Here is an 18,292-nt window from a genome sequence, read left to right as displayed (position 1 = left end):
GTCATCAGAATAAATAGAATTAAAGCTAAATACACATCATTAACAAAATAAATAGAATGGTAAATATGTATAAGTAAAATAGAGTAATAAATCTGTACAAATATATATGCAGTTGCTGTGGGGAGGGGAAGGAGGTAGGGCGGGGAGGATGGGGAGGAGGAGAGGAAAAAGGGGCCCCACCATCCTTCCGGTCTCACAGGCCCGTAACCTTGGCATTATCCTTGACTCCTCTTTCTCATTCCACCAACATATCCACCAACATATTGGAGAAGCAGCATGGCTCAGTGGAAAGAGCCCAGGCTTTGGAATCAGAGGTCAGGGGTTCTAATCCCGGCCCCGCCACTTGTCAGCTGTGTGACTTTGGGCAAGTCACTTAACTTATCTGGGCCTCAGTTCCCTCATCTGTAAAATGGGGATTAAGACTGTGAGCCCCCCGTGGGACAACCTGATCACCTTGTAACCTCCCCAGAGCTTAGAACAGTGCTTTGCACTTAGTAAGCACTTAATAAATGCCATCGTTATTATTATTATTACATTCAAGCCATCGCAAAACCCTGTCAGTTCTACCTTTGCGACATTGCCAAAATCCCCTTCATCTCCATCCAAACTGGTAACAGATTAACAAAAGCACCTCAGTGGAAAGAGCCCGGGCTATGGAGTCAGAGGTCATGGGTTCAAATCCCAGCTCTGGCAATTAGCTGTGTGACTTTGGGCATGTCACTTAATTTCTCTGTACCTCAGTTCCCTCATCTGTAAAATGGGGATGAAGACTGTGAGCCCCACGTGGGTCAACCTGATCACCTTGCAACCTCCCAGCGCTTAGAACAGTGCTTTGCACTTAGTAAACACTTAATAAGACTGTGAGCCCACTGTTGGGTAGGGACCGTCTCTATGTGTTGCCAACTTGTGCTTCCCAAGCGCTTAGTACAGTGCTCTGCACATAGTAAGCGCTCAATAAATACGATTGATTATTATTATCATTATTATCCCATCTTGATTATTGTATTAGCCTTCTTGCTGACCTCCCTGCCTCCTGTCTCTCCTCACTCCAGTCCTTACTCCATTCTCCTGCCCGGATCATTTTCCTTCAGAAATGTTCAGATCCTGTTTCCCCCCTCCTCAAGAGACTCCAGCGGTTGCCCATCCACCTCCACATCGAACAAAAACTCCTCACCACTGGCTTTAAAGCACTTCATCCCCTTGCCCCCTCCCACCTCACCTCACTACTCTCCTACTCCAACCCAGCCCGCCCAATTCACTTTTCTAAAGCTAACCTTCCCACAGTACTTCCATCATGTCTATCTCACCTCCTTCCTCTCGCCCACATCCTACCTCGGCCTAGAATGCCCTTCCCACTCCTATCGGATAGACAATTGCTCTCTCCCACTTCAAAACCTTATTGAAAGCCCATCTCCTCCACAAAGCCTTCCCTGATTAAACCCCTCCTCTCCTCCCACTCCCTTCTGCATCGCCCTGGCTTTCTCCCTTCATCCACCCTCCCTCCCATTCATTCAATCGTATTTGTTAAGCACTTACTGGGTGCAGAACACTGTACTAAGCGCTTGGAAAGAACACGGGCTTTGGAGTCAGAGATCATGGGTTCAAATCCCGGCTCCGCCAATTGTCAGCTGTGTGACTTTGGGCAAGTCACTTCACTTCTCTGGGCCTCAGTTACCTCATCTGTAAAATGGGGATGAAGACTGTGAGCCGCCCATGGGACAACCTGATCACCTTGTAATCTCCCCAGCACTTTCATTCATTTTTATACACGTACATATTTATTATTCTATTTATTTATTTATTTTACTTGTACCTATCTATTCTATTTATTTTATTTTGTTAGTATGTTTGGTTTTGTTCTCTGTCTCCCCCTTCTAGACTGTGAGCCCACTGTTGGGTAGGGACTGTCTCTAGATGTTGCCAGCTTGTACTTCCCAAGTGCTTAGTACAGTGCTCTGCACACAGTAAGCACTCAATAAATACGATTGATTGATTTCATTCATTCAATCGTATTTATTGAGCACTTACTGTGTGCAGAGCACTGTACTAAGCACTTGAGAAGTACAAGTTGGCAATATCTTCTAGACTGTGAGCCCACTGTTGGGTAGGGACCGTCTCTATATGTTGCCAACTTGTACTTCCCACACGCTTAGTACAGTGCTCTGCACACAGTGAACGCTCAATAAATACGATTGAATGAATATAGAGACAGTCCCTACCCAACAGTGGGCTCACAGTCTAGAAGGGGGAGAGAGAGAACAAAACAAAACATGTTAACACAATAAAATAAGTAGAATAAATATGTACAAATAAAATAAATGAATAGAGTAATAAATCCGTACAAACACATATACATATATACAGGTGCTGTGGGAAGGGGAAGGAGGTAAGGCCGGGGGGATGGGGAGCGGGAGGAGCGGGAGATCACTTAGAACAGTGCTTTGCACAAAGTAAGTGCTTCATAAATGCTATTATTATTATTATTATTATTATTATTATTATTATTATTACAGTGACAATCTTTGCCCACAGTGAGCTCACCAGCACAAATGTATATATCTCCATATATCTGTAATTCATTTAATTATTCATTTGTGTATATTAAGGTCTGATTCCCCCTCTAGACAGTGAGCAGGTTGTGGGCAGGGAATATGTCTGTTGGTTGTTATATGTACTCTCCCCAGTGTTTAATACAGTGCTTTGCATACAGTAAGCAGTCAACAATTGAATGAATTCATTCATTCAATCATATTTATTGAACATTTACTGGGGGTGAGAGGGTCCGACCACCCAGCCCACCAGGACCTAGATATTGCCTTATCAGGTGAAGAGCCAGTCACGGTTATCAATCACTCAATTAATCAATCATATTTATTGAGTCCTTACTGTGTGCAGAGCATCTATTATGGGGCTTAGGGGAGAGTATAACATAACAGAGGTGGTAGACACGTCCCCTGCCCACAACGAGATTACGGTCTAGAGTGGGAGACAGAGGTTAATAGAAATAAATTATGTTTATCTACATAAGCGCCAGCTGTCAATTTCACAAATTCACTGCTTAGGGAAGGGAAAATTTCATTTTGGGTTGCTATTTTAATTAATGATAACTGCCAATTAGGCAACTCACAAATTCTCAGCATCACTATATGTTTCATCGTCTCTTCTGAAACATCTCTTTACAGATGAAAATGGCAAACAAATGCTGTGCTCCTTATGAACAGGTAAGATTGTTTTTATACTGGAAGTCATACAAATTAATCACTAATTCGTAATATACCCTTTCTTTCAGCCCATCTCCCCTGTTAGAGAGCCCACAGCAGCTGCTCAGTAAATGCTGTTGATTCGTGGAAATTGTTTTGTCTGGCTCTCTGTTTTACCTGGAAAATGGGAAGAACATTCATTTCCATGAAGTGCTTTTGGGTTGTCTGGCTCTCTATTTTACCTGGAAAATGGGAAGAACATTCATTTCCATGAAGTACTTTTGGTTTGGATATTTGAAAGAAAGGTAGTCAACTTGATGATAATGAAATATATAGAATTAGTTTTCTACAGTGTTATAAAAATTGTGGCTTTAAAATCCTATTTGGAGGATAGAGCTAGATATAACAACTGGGCACAAACTTTCATTCATGAAATGAGATTATATGCGGTTATTGGGTTGGTTTGGATGATAAAATATCGGTGTCCAGAAAGTTTTAGGTCTCCTAAGAACCAGAAAAACTGAAAGCACTCTCTGGTTTTGTCTGCCCTCACAGCTGAAGATGAGAACAAAATCAACAGATTTGTTGTGTCTACTACGTAGTTGAATATTTGACTGTCAGCTCCTCAAACTCAGTCTCTTCCATTTGATGCCAGAGCCAAATTCAACTCTCTCCCTGAGGGAGTTTAACTTTCTGAGTCCAAACACAAAATAGATGCACATTTTCTGTCAAAGTGTCACACGGGGAGAAATTCAAGTTTTCCAGAAACCGAAAGAGCCTTCTGGAGATTATTCAAATAGTATCCTCCAGCAGCTTCACAGTGTGCTTTTCTGGCAATGCCTTGGCTCATTAACATTAGTGTCGCCTAGAGAACTAATTGTAACAGTTTAAATAAAGCAGACTGCTATGTTGTTATGCTAAATTTACTGGTAACAGTGAACTCTAAGCAAGTGTATTCATGGCCAGCACAATGTTAAGGAAATAGTGTCATAGTATAGTCACTCCTTTCGCATAATGTGGTCACCGTATGACACTGTGTTACCTCACTTTTCCATCTTTTTCGGGTCATATTGTGTTCATGAATCACGTGCAGGTGACGACGCTTTTTCTCCTTAGTGGACACGAACATCTTTAACGGCTTTGGCAAGGAGATGGCTGAAGGTTTCAGCTCTTCTAAAATGGAGAGAAATGTGATTCTGTCACGTAGAGAAGCAGCGTGGCTCAGTGGAAAAAGCCCGAGCTTGAGAGTCTGAGGTCATGGGTTCTAATCACAGCTCTGCCGCTTATCGGCTGTGTGACTTTTGACAAGTCACTTAACTTCTCTGTGCCTCAGTTACCTCATCTGCAAAATGGGGATTAAGACTGTGAGCCCCACGTGGGACAACCTGATCACCCTGTATCCCCCCACCACTTAGAACAGTGCTTTGCACATAGTAAATGCTTAACGAATACAATCATCATCATTATTATTATTATATGGATATTCTCTTTGGATAATACGGATATGGATATTATCTTTGGATAATATGATAATCTTTGGATAATATGGATATTCTCTTTCTCCCCCTTTTAGACTGTGACCCCACTGTTCAGTAGGGACTATATATGTTGCCAACTTGTACTTCCCAAGCGCTTCGTACAGTGCTCTGCACACAGTAAGCGCTCAATAAATATGATTGATTGATTGATTGATCTTTGGTTTGGATACTGATTGTTTCTCCGTATTTGGAAAGGTCACTAATATTCACGTTCATTTGTTTCAGTAAAGGACTCATACTGACTGTGGCATATAACTAGTTTTGGAGTTGAACTCATTTCTGTCTTAACCCACAAATTGGTCAGTGAGTCTGGTACTTGGACTATAAATAATCTTTGTTCAGAAAAAGAAAGATTTTTCCTTAAAAACAATAGGACAGAACATTTAGTCTCGATCTGAACTTATCCCATACTCTAACTGGCAGTTCAGAAGGACTGTGATGTGAATAAGAATGGAAAAGTAAAGATGTTTACAGCTGCCAGACTACTTATGCACAACAATAAAAGGAAGCAGAATATTGAAGAAAAATGTTTTACAAGCCCCATAAATAAACTTATTGAATGAAAAATCGGGAAATTACAACCACACAGATGTTGTTTCTTGACACTCAAAAATCGTCTAAAAAAAGGCAATTATTTTTGAACTCGCCCACATCAAACGAACCACAGATTGAATAACTGGAAAATTTGTGGACAACCCAACTGGAAGATTCTGGCCTGTTATGAGATATAGTTTTAATAGTACTTTTTAATGGCATTTATTAAGTGCTTACCATGTGCAAAGCACTGTTCTAAGCACTGGAGAGGTTACAAGGTGATCAGGTTGCCCCTCGTGGGGCTCAAAGTCTTAATTCCCATTTTACAGATGAGGTAACTGGGGCACAGAGAAGTTAAGTGACTTGCCCAAAGTCACACAGCTGACAAGTGGCGGAGCCAGAATTTGAACTCATGACCTCTGACTCCAAAGCCCGTTCTCTTTCCACTGAGCCATGCTGCTTCTCAATTAATGCTTTATTAAGTGCATACTATGTGCAGAGCACTGTACCCAATAAGGGGAAGAGGGGAAGGACTGCTGAACAGCACTTAAGACATGATGAAATAACATAACATTAAAACTGTCTCCCACCTCTAGGCTGTAAACTCACTGTGGGCAGGAAGTCTGTTGTATTGTACTCTTCCAAGCTCTTAGTTAGTATGAGGCCTCCACAGTAAGTGCTCAATAAATACAATCAAAGGAATGAATGAATGAATAAACTGCTCTAACAACCACCAGTCTTCCTGAGATTTTCATTCATTCAATTGTGTTTATTGAGCACTTACTGTGGAAGCCTCATGCTTGCGGGTCCTTCTCTCTTTCCCGTTGGGAAAGACGGGATGGAGATTCCTTGATGCTATGGAGTAGAGCCAGTGCCTGGTCCCAGGGAGGCAGGGTGGCTGGCTGGCCAATGTATATTAATAACAATAATAATAATGATAATAATAATAATAATAATAATGTCATTTATTAAGCACTTACTATGTGCAAATCACTGTTCTAAGCACTGGGGAGGTTACAAGGTGATCAGGTTGTCCCACTGGGAGCTCACAGTCTTAATCCCCATTTTACAGATGAGATAACTGAGGCCCAGAGAAGTTAAGTGACTTGCCCAAAGTCACACAGCCGACAATTGGCGAAGCCGGGATTTGAACCCATGACCTCTGACTCCAAAGCCCGGGCTCTTTCCACTGCGCCACGCTGCTTCTCCGTGGGTCTCCCCCTTTAGACTGTAAGCTCATTGTGGGCAGGGAATGTGTCGGTTTATTGTTATATGGTACTCTCCCAAGTGCTTCGTACAGTGCTCAGCACACAGTAAGCACTTAATAAGGTTGAATGAAATAAATGTGATCAAATGAGTGAATAAAGTATAGTGGGGATGGGATGTTGACGGCACAAAGCCTCACCTTTCATCCCCCTTCTAGACTGTGAACCTGTTGTTGGGTAGGGACCGTCTCTATATGTTGCCAATTTGTACTTCCCAAGCGCTTAGTACAGTGCTGTGCACACAGTAAGCGCTCAATAAATACAATTGAATGAATGAATGGTCCAGGTGTACAGAGCAGATTGACAACGGGATGGAGAGGGAATACAGCAGTGTAGCTCGTTGATTTGCTTTTAGAAATTGCTGCTGAAAACATGTCCATTTGCTCTCTTTTGTTTCTCTTCATTTCAATGTGATTAGGGTGTTCATTATATGGGATTAAAATGTGTCTGTGCTGGAAGCATAGGATGAGATATTGTAAAGTTCAATATGGTATACGATTGCCCTTATTAAACATTATCCTTGGTCTGTGTGTGTAAGAAAAGCCTAAAGGACTAATGTGTCAAGTAATAGAGGTCTTTCTGAACCTTTACAATGTAGTGGCATGAAATTAAATACCAAATTTAAAGTGCCACTCTAATGTAATTCTTGAGTTATTAAAAGCTTTCCTCATCATATGTGTTAGTGAAGCTAACCTCCTAAGGATAAAACCATAGGTCACCAGAAAATGAATAGTTAGAAATCCGTGTAATAATAATGCTAGTATTTAAGTGCTTAATATGTGTCAAACACTGTTCTAAGTGCCTTGATAGATATAAAATTATCAGGTTAGACACAGTCCTTAGCCCACATTGTTTCCCAGTCTCAATCCCCATTTTACAGATGCGGTAATGAAGTGAATGACTTGTCCAAGGTGTCTCAGCACCAGTGGCGGAGCTGGGATTAGAACCCAAGTCCTAGGCCCGTGCTCTATCCACTAGGCTCACATCCTACCTCTTTCCTGGGATGTCCTCCCTCTTCCCATCTGCCAAACTAGCTCTCTTCCCCCCTTCAAAGCCCTATGGAGAGCTCAGCTCCTCCAGGAGGCCTTCCCAGACTGAGCCCCCATTTTCCTCTGCTCCTCCTCCCCTTCCTATCACGTCTACTCCCCCCTCTACCCCCTTCCCTACCCCACAGCACTTGAATATATTTGTACATACTTATTATTCTATTTTATTAATGATGTGTAATAATGCTACTAATAATAATGGCATTTATTAAGTGCTTACTATGTGCCAAGCACTGTTCTAAGTGCTGGGGGTACAAGGTAATCAGGTTGTCCCACGGGGGGCTCACAGGCTTCATCCTCATTTTACAGATGAGGTAACTGAGGCCCAGAGAAGTGAGGTGAGTTGCCCAAAGTCACACAGCTGACAATTGGCGGAGCCGGGATTTGAACCCATGACCTCTGACTCCAAAGCCCGGACTCTTTCCACTGAGCCATACTGCTTCATATATCTATAATTCTATTTATCTATTTTGATCCTGTTGACCCCTGTCTACTTGTTTTATTTTGTTGTCAGTCTCCCCCTTCTAGACTGTGAGCCCATTGTTGGGTAGGGATTGTCTCTATCTGTTGCTGAATTGTACTTTCCAAGTGCTTAGTACAATGCTCTGCACACAGTAAGCGCTCAATAAATATGATCAATAAATTAATGAATGAATCGGCCACGCTGCTTCTCAATGCAACGCATGCCGACAAAATCAGGAGTGTGTAGGAAAGCCAGCTTTGAAGGTGTCAGAATGTTGCAATTTTCTTTTTTATGGTATTTGTTAAGCTCTGGAGCAGATGCAAAATAATCAGGTTAGCCACCGTCCCTGTCCCACATGAAGCTCACAGGGAGGAGATTTAAACCCCATTTTACAGATGAAGTAACAGAGGCACAGACAATTTAAGTGGCTTGCCCAAAGTCTTACAGCAGACAGGTGACAGAACCAGGAACGGAACCCAAATCCTCTGACTCCCGAACTCTTTCCACTCGGCCACACTGTTTCCCGTGGCCTCATTTCCCTCATCTGTAAAATGGGAATTTGATGTCTGCTCAACCCCACTCTTAGACTGAGCCAGCTGAGGGGCAGGGATTATGTCCGATCTGATTATCTTTTATGCATTCCAGCATGTTATACGTAGAAAGCATTTAATAAATACCATTATAAAACCAAAGTACAGCTTTAATCTGCCAGGGAGCAGAGGATGCCAGCAAATAAAAGCAGAAATCATCAAGGCTTCATAAACATCTGACAGTCTTGTAGCCTAGCATGGCTCATTAGGTTTTACAACTTGGTATTAAAATAAGAAATCACATGCCATTAATAACTTAGTCTCGGGTCCTTTCCTGACCATGGGAAATCTTGACACTCTTATGCATGTGGTATTTTAACCGGCTTTTAACAATGGGATGATATACCGACCAATCAAATCGATTTCTATTACCCAGTGTTTTTGTGCAATCTTCATGATGTGGAAGTTTATTATTAAATCAGAGAGTGTATTCACTGGTTTTCAACATCCGATTTTCAGCCACTTATAAGTAAAGTTTTATTCAGCAATCTGTAGTGTCTGCAATCACGTTGTACTTTCGGTGATGGAAGTTACTTCTTGCCAAGCTCCTATCTTAGTCCAGTGTTCTGCACAAAGTAAGTGCTCAATAAATATGATTGAATGAGTGAATGAATGAATTTTTGAAAGTTTATCAGAATGATTACTAATTCTGTAGTGCACATGGTAAGTTAAATATATTGTTCTTACTATTTGAAGACAATTTATAGCAATAAGTTTGATTCATGTAGACCTTTTCTTCTGAAGAACTGCAAGTATATTATCTCATGATCTTAATATAATAATAATAATAATGACATTTATTAAGTGCTTACTATGTGCAAAGCACTGTTCTAAGTGCTGGGGAGATTACAAGGTGATCAGGTTGCACCACGGGAGGCTCACAGTCTTAATTCCCATTTTACAGATGAGGTAACTGAGGCACAGAGAAGTTGCACCACGGGGGGCTCACAGTCTTAATTCCCATTTTACAGATGAGATAACTGAGGCACAGAGAAGTTAAGTGACTTGCCTAAAGTCACACAGCTGACAAGTGGTGGAGCCGGGACTTGAACCCATGACCTCTGACTCCAAAGCCCGTGCTCTTTCCACTGAGCCACACTGCTTCTCTAAACCCCTGTAATGTGAGGACAGATGAGTAATATTCCCATTTCACAGATGTACAAACTAAGGCCCAGAAATGGCTATACGATCTAGTTCCTCTTTCAAAACAGCAGACTAAATTATTAATTGCTGAATCTTTGTTGTGCCTCGATGAGCATTCAAAAAACTGTTAATGCAATTTGATTTCCAAATCTTGTGACAAAAACAAATCTTGTGATACCCAGAGTTTGTGAGCATTTGTCGAGTGATAAAGGTAGTGATTAAAAATAGAGAAGCAGTGTGGCTTAGCGGAAAGGGCACGGGCTTTGGAGTCAGAGGTCATGGGTTCTAATCCCGCTCTGCCAGTTGTCAGCTGTGTGACTTTGGGCAAGTCACTACAATCAATCAATCAATCAATCAATTGTATTTATTGAGCACTTACTGTGTGCCGAGCACTGTACTAAGCGCTTGGGAAGTACAAGTTGGCAACATATAGAGACAGTCCCTACCCAACAGTGGGCTCACAGTCTAGAAGGGGGAGACAGAGAACAAAAACAAACATATTAACAAAATAAAATAAATAGAATAGATATGTACAAATAAAGTAAATACATAGAGTAATAAATATGTATGTATATGTAATATACATTACATTACATACATTACATATGTAATATGTAATATGTAATTAATAAATATGTAGAGAAGCAGCGTGGCTCAGTGGAAAAGAGCACTTCACTTCTCTGGGCCTCAGTTACCTCACCTGCAAAATGGGGATTAAGACTGTGAGCCCCCTGTGGGACAACCTGATCACCTTGTAACCTCCCAGCACTTGACAGTGCTTTGCACATAGTAAGCACTTAATAAATGCCATTAAAAAAAAGTTTGGGGAGGGTAGTGTCTATAATATTAAATTAATTCTCAGGAGCTCTAATAGGTAGTCATAGCTCTGTCCACTGGATCTGGATTACTCAGGTTATTTCCCCACCTACAATCAGTCAGAGAGTCAATCGTATGTAACCAGCATTTACTGCGTGCCGAGCACTGTAATGAGCACCTGGGAGAGTACAATATAACGGTAAACAGACGTATTCCCTGCTCACAGTGAGCTTACAGTCTAGAGGGGGAGATATATTAATATAAATGAATAAATGACAAGATATGGGCATAAGTGCTGTGGGGCTGGGAGGGGTGATGAAGAAAAGGAGCAAGTCAGGGCAACACAGAAGGGAATGGAAAAAGAGGAAAGGAGGGTTTAGTCAGGGAAGGCCTCTCGGAGGAGATGAGCCTTCAATAAGGATTTGAAGGTGGAGAAAGTGATTGTCAGATTTGAAAAGGGAGGGCGTTCCAGGCCACAGGGAGGATGCGGGCCAGGGGTCCGCCACGAACAGTTAACCACTCAATAAATACCATTAAATCATTGATTGAATGATAGTATTAGACTCCTTCATGTGGGTAATTTTTAAACACCCAGTTTTGTTTGTTTGAAGGTACTTGTTAAGTGCTTAGTTTGCGTCAAACAGGTACACGTCAATTAGCTTGGAAACAGCCTCTGTGACGCATGGAATTCACAGTTTTAAGTGGGAGGGAGAACAGGTATTGAATGCTCATTTTTACAGTTGAGGAAACAGGCACAGAGATGTCAAGCGACTTGCCCCAGGTCACACAGCTAGCAATTGGCCGAGCTATTGTCAAAGTCGGGATTAGAACCCAGATCCTCTGACTCTCAGGCCTGCGCTCTTTCTGCTAGGCCACAGAGTGTGTCAAGTGGTTTCTGCCTCAGCTCCTGCTATTGAGTTCAAGTTCACTGGACTCTGAAGGGAGACATGAATTCTCTGGAGCTCGTGAGGCATCAGGAATTTCCAGAGAAATGTATTCTAAGTTTGGGTGGTTTCAGAGAGATTTCTACAAAATGGTGTCTATGTTGTCGTTATATGTTTTATTATGCATTCCACCACCATGATTATGACGTCACCTGCATTCAAGGGTCTGCTTGGGGTGTCTGGGGAGTTATGAGGTAAAACCCCCTCCTCATTCCCTCTCAACGGAGCTTACAGTCTGTCCTTCAATCCATTCATTCATTCATTCAATCGTATTTATTGAGCACTTACTGTGTGCAGAGCACTGGACTAAGCGCTTGGGAAGTCCAGGTTGGCAACATATAGAGACGGTCCCTACCCAACAACGGGCTCACAGTCTAGAAGGGGGAGACAGACAACAAAAATCCATCAACAGTATTTTCTGAACACTAGGTTATTCAATCAATCAATCAATCAGTCATATTTATTGAGCACTTACTGTGTGCAGAGCACTGTACTAAGTGCTTGGGAAGTACAAGTTGGCAATATGTAGAAACGGTTCCTACCCAACAGTCGGCTCACAGTCTAGAAGGGGGAGACAGAGAACAAAATCAAACATATTAACAACATAAAATAGAATAGATATGTACAAGTAAAATAAATAAATAGAGTAATAAATATGTACAAACCTTTCAAGAGCCCAGTAGAAATAAGTAGACAGAATCCCTGTCCTCAAGGTTCTTACAGACTATTTTATCTCGGTTTGTCTTGGTGATTCATATTTGCAGTGCCTGGTTCTGTTTTGTTGAATGTGAGCTCGTTATGGGCAGGGGATGTGTCTGTTTATTGTTATATTCTCCCAAGTGCCTCATACAGGGCTTTGCATACAGTAAGCACTCCGTAAATATGATTGACTCACTTGCCTATCTGTGTCTTGTTCTTTAGAAAACGTTTGCTCCAACCTTCATGCAGAATCTGTCCTTAGTCAATGGCTCTCAGTTTTCCCATAGGATGGCAGCATTTATCTGATGCTCTGATTTTACCTTGTCCTTAAAACACTTCCTCTACCATAGAAAAATGTGTATAAAATGTTCCCCCAGTTTGCACTCTATTACTCTCTTAATGTACATCCACGAAAAGAAACTAGTTTCAGAAAAAGTGGATGATTGGGAATGAAGTAAAACGCATTGGTTTTTTTTTTTCTTTAATTTTGGAGCAATTCACGTAATGTCTTGTGTAAAGCAATATTAAAGTACGGAGAAAGAATTGGGCGTTGGTTAAACTGAAAACATTTGAAAGGTCCGTATGCATAGATTTATCTATAATTTTTGGTGTTCACCTTACCTTGGATTCAGGGCTGGATTTCTTGAATTCTCCACAATTGGTTTTGAAAATAGCTCAGCGAGAATGTGCTGCTTCTGCCCTATGGAGACTGGCCTTTAATTCTGGTTTCCCTCTCCAGGTTATCCACATGGGATGGGTGAATGAGAGATTCCAGGGAACCGACTTATCTCAGCTCTATAAATACAAGTTTCTGGCGCTGAAGGGTTCATCCTTCTACATTTTCAGTACCCCACCGGTAAGGAAACTATTGAGTTCCCCTTGGGCACTGATGAAGGGTATCTATATTAAGCTTGGGAGATTTTTCTATTCCTGCTTTCAAACATAATGGTAGGAGTTTTGGAGTATCACTAAAGCTTCACTTATTGGGTGATAGAAGATCTCATCCTGTTTCTGTGAGCCAGCATGGCGTAGTGGAAAGAGTATGGCCCTGAGAGAGAGAACCTGGGTTCTAATCCTGGTTTTGCCACTTTTCTGCTGTGGGACCTTGGGCCAGTTACTTAGCTTCTCTGTGCCTCAGTTTCCTCATCTGCAAAGCGGGACTTCAATCCCTGTTCTCCCTCTACTTAGACTGTAAGCCCCATGTGAGACCTGATGATCTTGTTTCTACACCCGTGCTTAGTTCAATGCAGTGAGTGCTTAACAAATGCCATGTTATTTGTTATTATTACTAATATCATCATCATCTTCATCAGAAACCTAGAGCAGTTTGCTTCATAACTCTATTGCTGTGTGTCTAGCTCTTCCTTTAAATTAATGAAGTTTGTGCGTCTACATGAGAACAGGAGAGAGGAGGCCGATGCCGTAGTCTAGAAAGGAAATGACAAATTCTTGGACCGCAGTCATGGCTATTTGGTTAGAGGGGAGTGGGGAATCGAAGAAATGTCGGCAAGGAAAAACCAGCGGGATTTAGTGAGAGTCTGAATGTGAGGCTTGATAGAGAGGGACAATAATATCAAGTTTAATACCCAAGGTCGAGAGTTATTAGATAGGGAGCCTGGTAATGCTGTCAGTCATATTTATTGAGCATTACTGTGTGACGAACACTGTGCTACGCAATTGGGAGAGCAAAATATATTGCAAAGTTGGTAGACAGGTTCTCTGGTCACAAGGTCTACAACTACCAAAGGAAAGTTGGTGGTTATTGACTACTCCTGTGTAGTCAAGAGTGCAGGCTTGGGAGTCAGAGGACATGGGTTCTAATCCCGTCTCCGCCACTTGTCTGCTGTGTGACTTTGGGCAAGCCGCTTAACTTCTCTGTGCCTCAGTTACCTCATCTGTAAAATGGGAATTAAGATTGTGGGCCCCAACGTGGGGTAACCTGATTACCTTGTCTCTACCCCAGTGCTTAGAACAGTGCTTGGCACATAGTAAGCATTAAACAAATACCATTATTATTATTATTATTATTAACGACCGACATATGGATCCATTGGGAGTCACCTTCCCCATTTAATATGTTAATATGGTTTCAAATTTAAAGAGCTTTATGGTTACAATCCAAGACCAAAAATTACCCAATAGCCAGTCAGCACCTAATTTCTGACTGTTGAGGGGAAAGAATCAATCACCAAAAGTTTATTAGCCTTCTAAACTAACTCAGCTAACTTTTACAGGATAAAAATAAAGCAGGAAGATGTAGAAATGCTATGAATAAGACAGTATGTAAATGAAATTCTGCTTGGAATCTTAATTATTACTTTCACACTGATTGTTGAAATCGAGTCTTTGATGTAATGAGCACTATCCATCTACAAATACCAATTAAGAAGAAATGACTTAAATTTCAATTTATCAAAATTCTACATCAGTAAGAGCGATCTATCATTCATCCCACATTATTTTGACAGTTTAGACGTCTTTGACAGAAAATACGGTGTTTTGGGTCCCACTGCAGGATTTGACAAGATGGATAAGATATTTTTTATTATTAGTGTCATGTTTTGCTTGTTTAGAGAAAATTCAGCCACTCAATTTTCTTTCCATTGATCCATATCAAAAATTCCATAGCATACAAATGGATTGTCCTACCACAGACATTTAGATTCACCAAAGGCTAGTAACAGACTCCTTTACTGAGAGATAGGTCCAATTCAGAAGGTTGATATTTATCATAGTCATATAAAAAAAACTCTACCGTAGCTCTATAGTTATAGTTATTTATCACAAAAAATGATCGGTGGGATTTTTGGCAATGTGACAACTCCAATCTGATGGTTTTAGGCCGTCATCACACAGACTGCTCTCCATCCAATTGCAAACATAAATGACCATATGTAAATAATGACAGTGCCACTTTTGTCACTTTTGATTGACAAAATAGAGAAGCAGCGTGGCTCAGTGGAAAGAGCATGGACTTTGGAGTCAGAGGTCATGGGTTCTAATCCCAGCTCTGCCGCTTGTCAGCTGTGTGACTTTGGGCAAGTCACTTGACTTCTCTGTGCCTCAGTTACCTCATCTGTAAAATGGGGATTAAGACTGTGAGCCCCATGTGGGACAACCTGATCACCTTGTATCCCCCCCAGCGCTTCGAACAGTGCTTCGCACAGAGTAAGTGCTTAACAAATACCATTAAAAAAAAATCCATCATCGTATAATCATATTTACTGAGTGCTTACAATTGGCCAATTGTATTTATTTAGCAATTACTTTACTAAGCACTCTAGTAGAACAGTTACCTCATCTGTAAAATGCTGATCGAAACTGTGAGCCTCTTCCTCCTTTCAAGGCCCTACTGAGAGCTCACCTCCTCCAGGAGGCCTTCCCAGACTGAGCCTCTTCCTTCCTCTCCCCCTCGTCCCCCTCTCCATCGCCCCATCTTACCTCCTTCCCTTCCCCACAGCACCTGCATATATGTATATATGTTTGTACATATTTATTACTCTATTTATTTATTTTACCTGTACATATCTATTCAATTTATTTTATTTTGTTAGTATGTTTGGTTTTGTTCTCTGTCTCCCCCTTTTAGACTGTGAGCCCACTGTTGGGTAGGGAGTGTCTCTATATGTTGCCATCTTGTACTTCCCAAGCGCTTAGTACAGTGCTCTGCACACTGTAAGCGCTCAATAAATACGATTGATTGATTGATTGATTGAGCCCCACATGGGACAGGGACGGTGTCCAACCCAATTTGCTTCTATCCATCCCAGAGCTTAGTACAGTGCCTGGCACAGAGAAAATGCTTAACAGATACTGTAACTGTTATTATCAGTGAGGGTAGCTAGGAGGGGGCAAACTGATAATTGTGATCTAAATCCTCTGGCAAGGAGGTTCTGTTTGATGTAGAGGTGGATGGGTAACCAGTGGAGGTTTTCGAGGAGTCAGGGAGATGTGGAATGAAGTTTAGGGATTTTCCCAATGAAATGAAGAAGTGAATGTAAGACGAATTGGGATATTCCATTTTTATCCCTTCATATTTTTTTTGTAAAGTTCCTACAGTCTGCCCGAAAGCACATTCATAGTTCATACAGTTGCTAAGAAACAATGAGCTGGGCTTCTCTTCCAGATTCCCACGGGTGAGGAAGGTGTTTCCACCATGGACTGTTGTGGGTAACTTTCCTCTTTATTCCAAATCCTTTATTCGGGCTCAGTACTGCTGTCTGAACTTGGGCAAGTCCCTTCACTTCTCTGTGCCTCAGTTATCTCATCTGGAAAATGGGGATGGAGGCAATGAGCCCCGTGTGCTCTATCCATCGCTTCTCATGCTACAGACTTAAGATTGGCCATTCTCCCCCAGCCGGGAGTGGGGAGGCAAGTTCACTGTGCTTATATCAAAAGCCTGATGTTCGATCTATTTGAGCCGAAAAGCGTATGAAGATTGAATGGACTTGGTTTGTATTCAAGGCAGGTTATGGGAACAAATGGTACTGTCCTTCAACTAGGTTCTTCAGGGATAGCACTGAGGAGAAACGATCAATTTCTCTTTGTCATGCCCAACTCTAGTTAATTCCCTGAATAATCGATGGTAGTCAAGTTTGCTGACATGTGAAATGTGGGCACCAACTTCATGGGAAGCAGCATGGCTCAGTGGAAAGAGCACGGGCTTTGAGGTCTCAGGTGTTCAAATCCCGGCTCTGCCACTTGTCAGCTGTGTGACCTTGGGCAAGTCACTTAACTTCTCTGGGCCTCAGTTACCTTTTCTGTAAAACGGGGATGAAGACTGTGAGCCCCACACACAGCTGACAATTGGCGGAGCCAGGATTTGAACCCCTGACCTCTGACTCCAAAGCCTGTGTTCTTTCCATTGAGCCATTCTCTCTCTCTCTCTCTCTCTCTCTCTCTCTCTCTCTCTCTCTCTCTCTCTCTCTCTCTCTCTCTCTCTCTCTCTCTCTCTCTCTCTCTCTCTCTCTCTTCTGGAACACCTCGTTCATATGACTGCAAAGCCGTATCAATCAATCGCTTGTATATATGGAGCGCTTATTGTATTCAGAACAATACACTAAGTGCCATAGATCCCTGCGAGCCTGGACCAAAGTTTCTTCCATGATTTATGACAATAATAATAATATTAATTTAGGTATTTGCTAAGCTCTTACTACGTGCAAAGCACTGTTCTAAGCGCTGAGGGGATACAAGGTGATCAGGTTGTCCCACGTGGGGCTCACGGTCTTAATCCCCATTTTAGAGATGAGGGAACTGAAGCGCAGAGAGGTGAAGTGACTTGCCCAAAGTCACACAGCTGACAGTTGGTGGAGCCAGGATTTGAACCTCTGACTCCAAAGCCTGTGCTCTTTCCATTGAGCCATGCTGCTTCTCTCTCTCTCTCTCTCTCTCTCTCTCTCTCTCTCTCTCTCTCTCTCTCTCTCTCTCTCTCTCTCTCTCTCTCTCTCTCTCTCTCTCTCTCTCTCCTGGAACATCTCATTCATATGAATGCAAAGGCATATCAATCAATCACTTGTATCTATTGAGCGCTTACTGTATGCAGAACACTGTACTAAGTTCCAAGATCCCTGAGAGCCTGGACCTAAGTTTCTTCCATTATTTATGACAAGAGACTCTGTCATCATCATCATTGTGAAAACACCAGAATCACTAATTCCTGAGACACCTTGAATTCAAAGCAGAGTGTATGTAAACGATCTAAAAACTAAATCCTGTTGGTCCCCCCTTCACCACAGAGCAAAAATCTGCCCTTTCCTCTCCAGCCAAGCTGCTACCATGTTAATACAATCACTCGTCCTATCCCAGTCACTATCCCAGCTCCACCACTTGTCTGCTGTGTGACTTCTTAACTTCTCTGTGCCTCATTTCCCTCATCTGTGAAATGGGGATTAAGACTGTGAGCCCCCCGTGGGACCACCTAATCACCTTGAATCCCCCCCCAGTGCTTAGAACAGTGCTTTGCACACAGTAAGCGCTTCATCATCATCATCATCATCTATCGTATTTATTGAGCACTTACTGTGTGCAGAGCAATGTACTAAGCGCTTGGGA

At 42.0% G+C, this 18,292-nt stretch overlaps 1 protein-coding gene across 1 annotated transcript in view; it reads left to right on the top strand.

Moving 5' to 3' along the window:
• The window catches only part of SNTG2 (syntrophin gamma 2), a 161,703-nt gene that overhangs the window by 74,091 nt on the left and 69,320 nt on the right, over positions 1-18,292 (top strand). Inside the window, exons 13-14 of the mRNA XM_038771653.1 lie at positions 3,183-3,221; positions 12,978-13,094. Coding sequence (XP_038627581.1) covers positions 3,183-3,221; positions 12,978-13,094 — 156 coding nt within the window. The remainder of the gene's footprint in view (positions 1-3,182; positions 3,222-12,977; positions 13,095-18,292) is intronic.

This window comes from Tachyglossus aculeatus, chromosome X1 (assembly GCF_015852505.1).
Source record: "Tachyglossus aculeatus isolate mTacAcu1 chromosome X1, mTacAcu1.pri, whole genome shotgun sequence".
In the NCBI taxonomy this organism is placed as follows: Eukaryota; Metazoa; Chordata; class Mammalia; order Monotremata; family Tachyglossidae; genus Tachyglossus; species Tachyglossus aculeatus.
The sequence above is the reverse complement of the archived record's forward strand: the minus strand, read 5'-3'. Positions and strand labels throughout refer to the sequence as shown.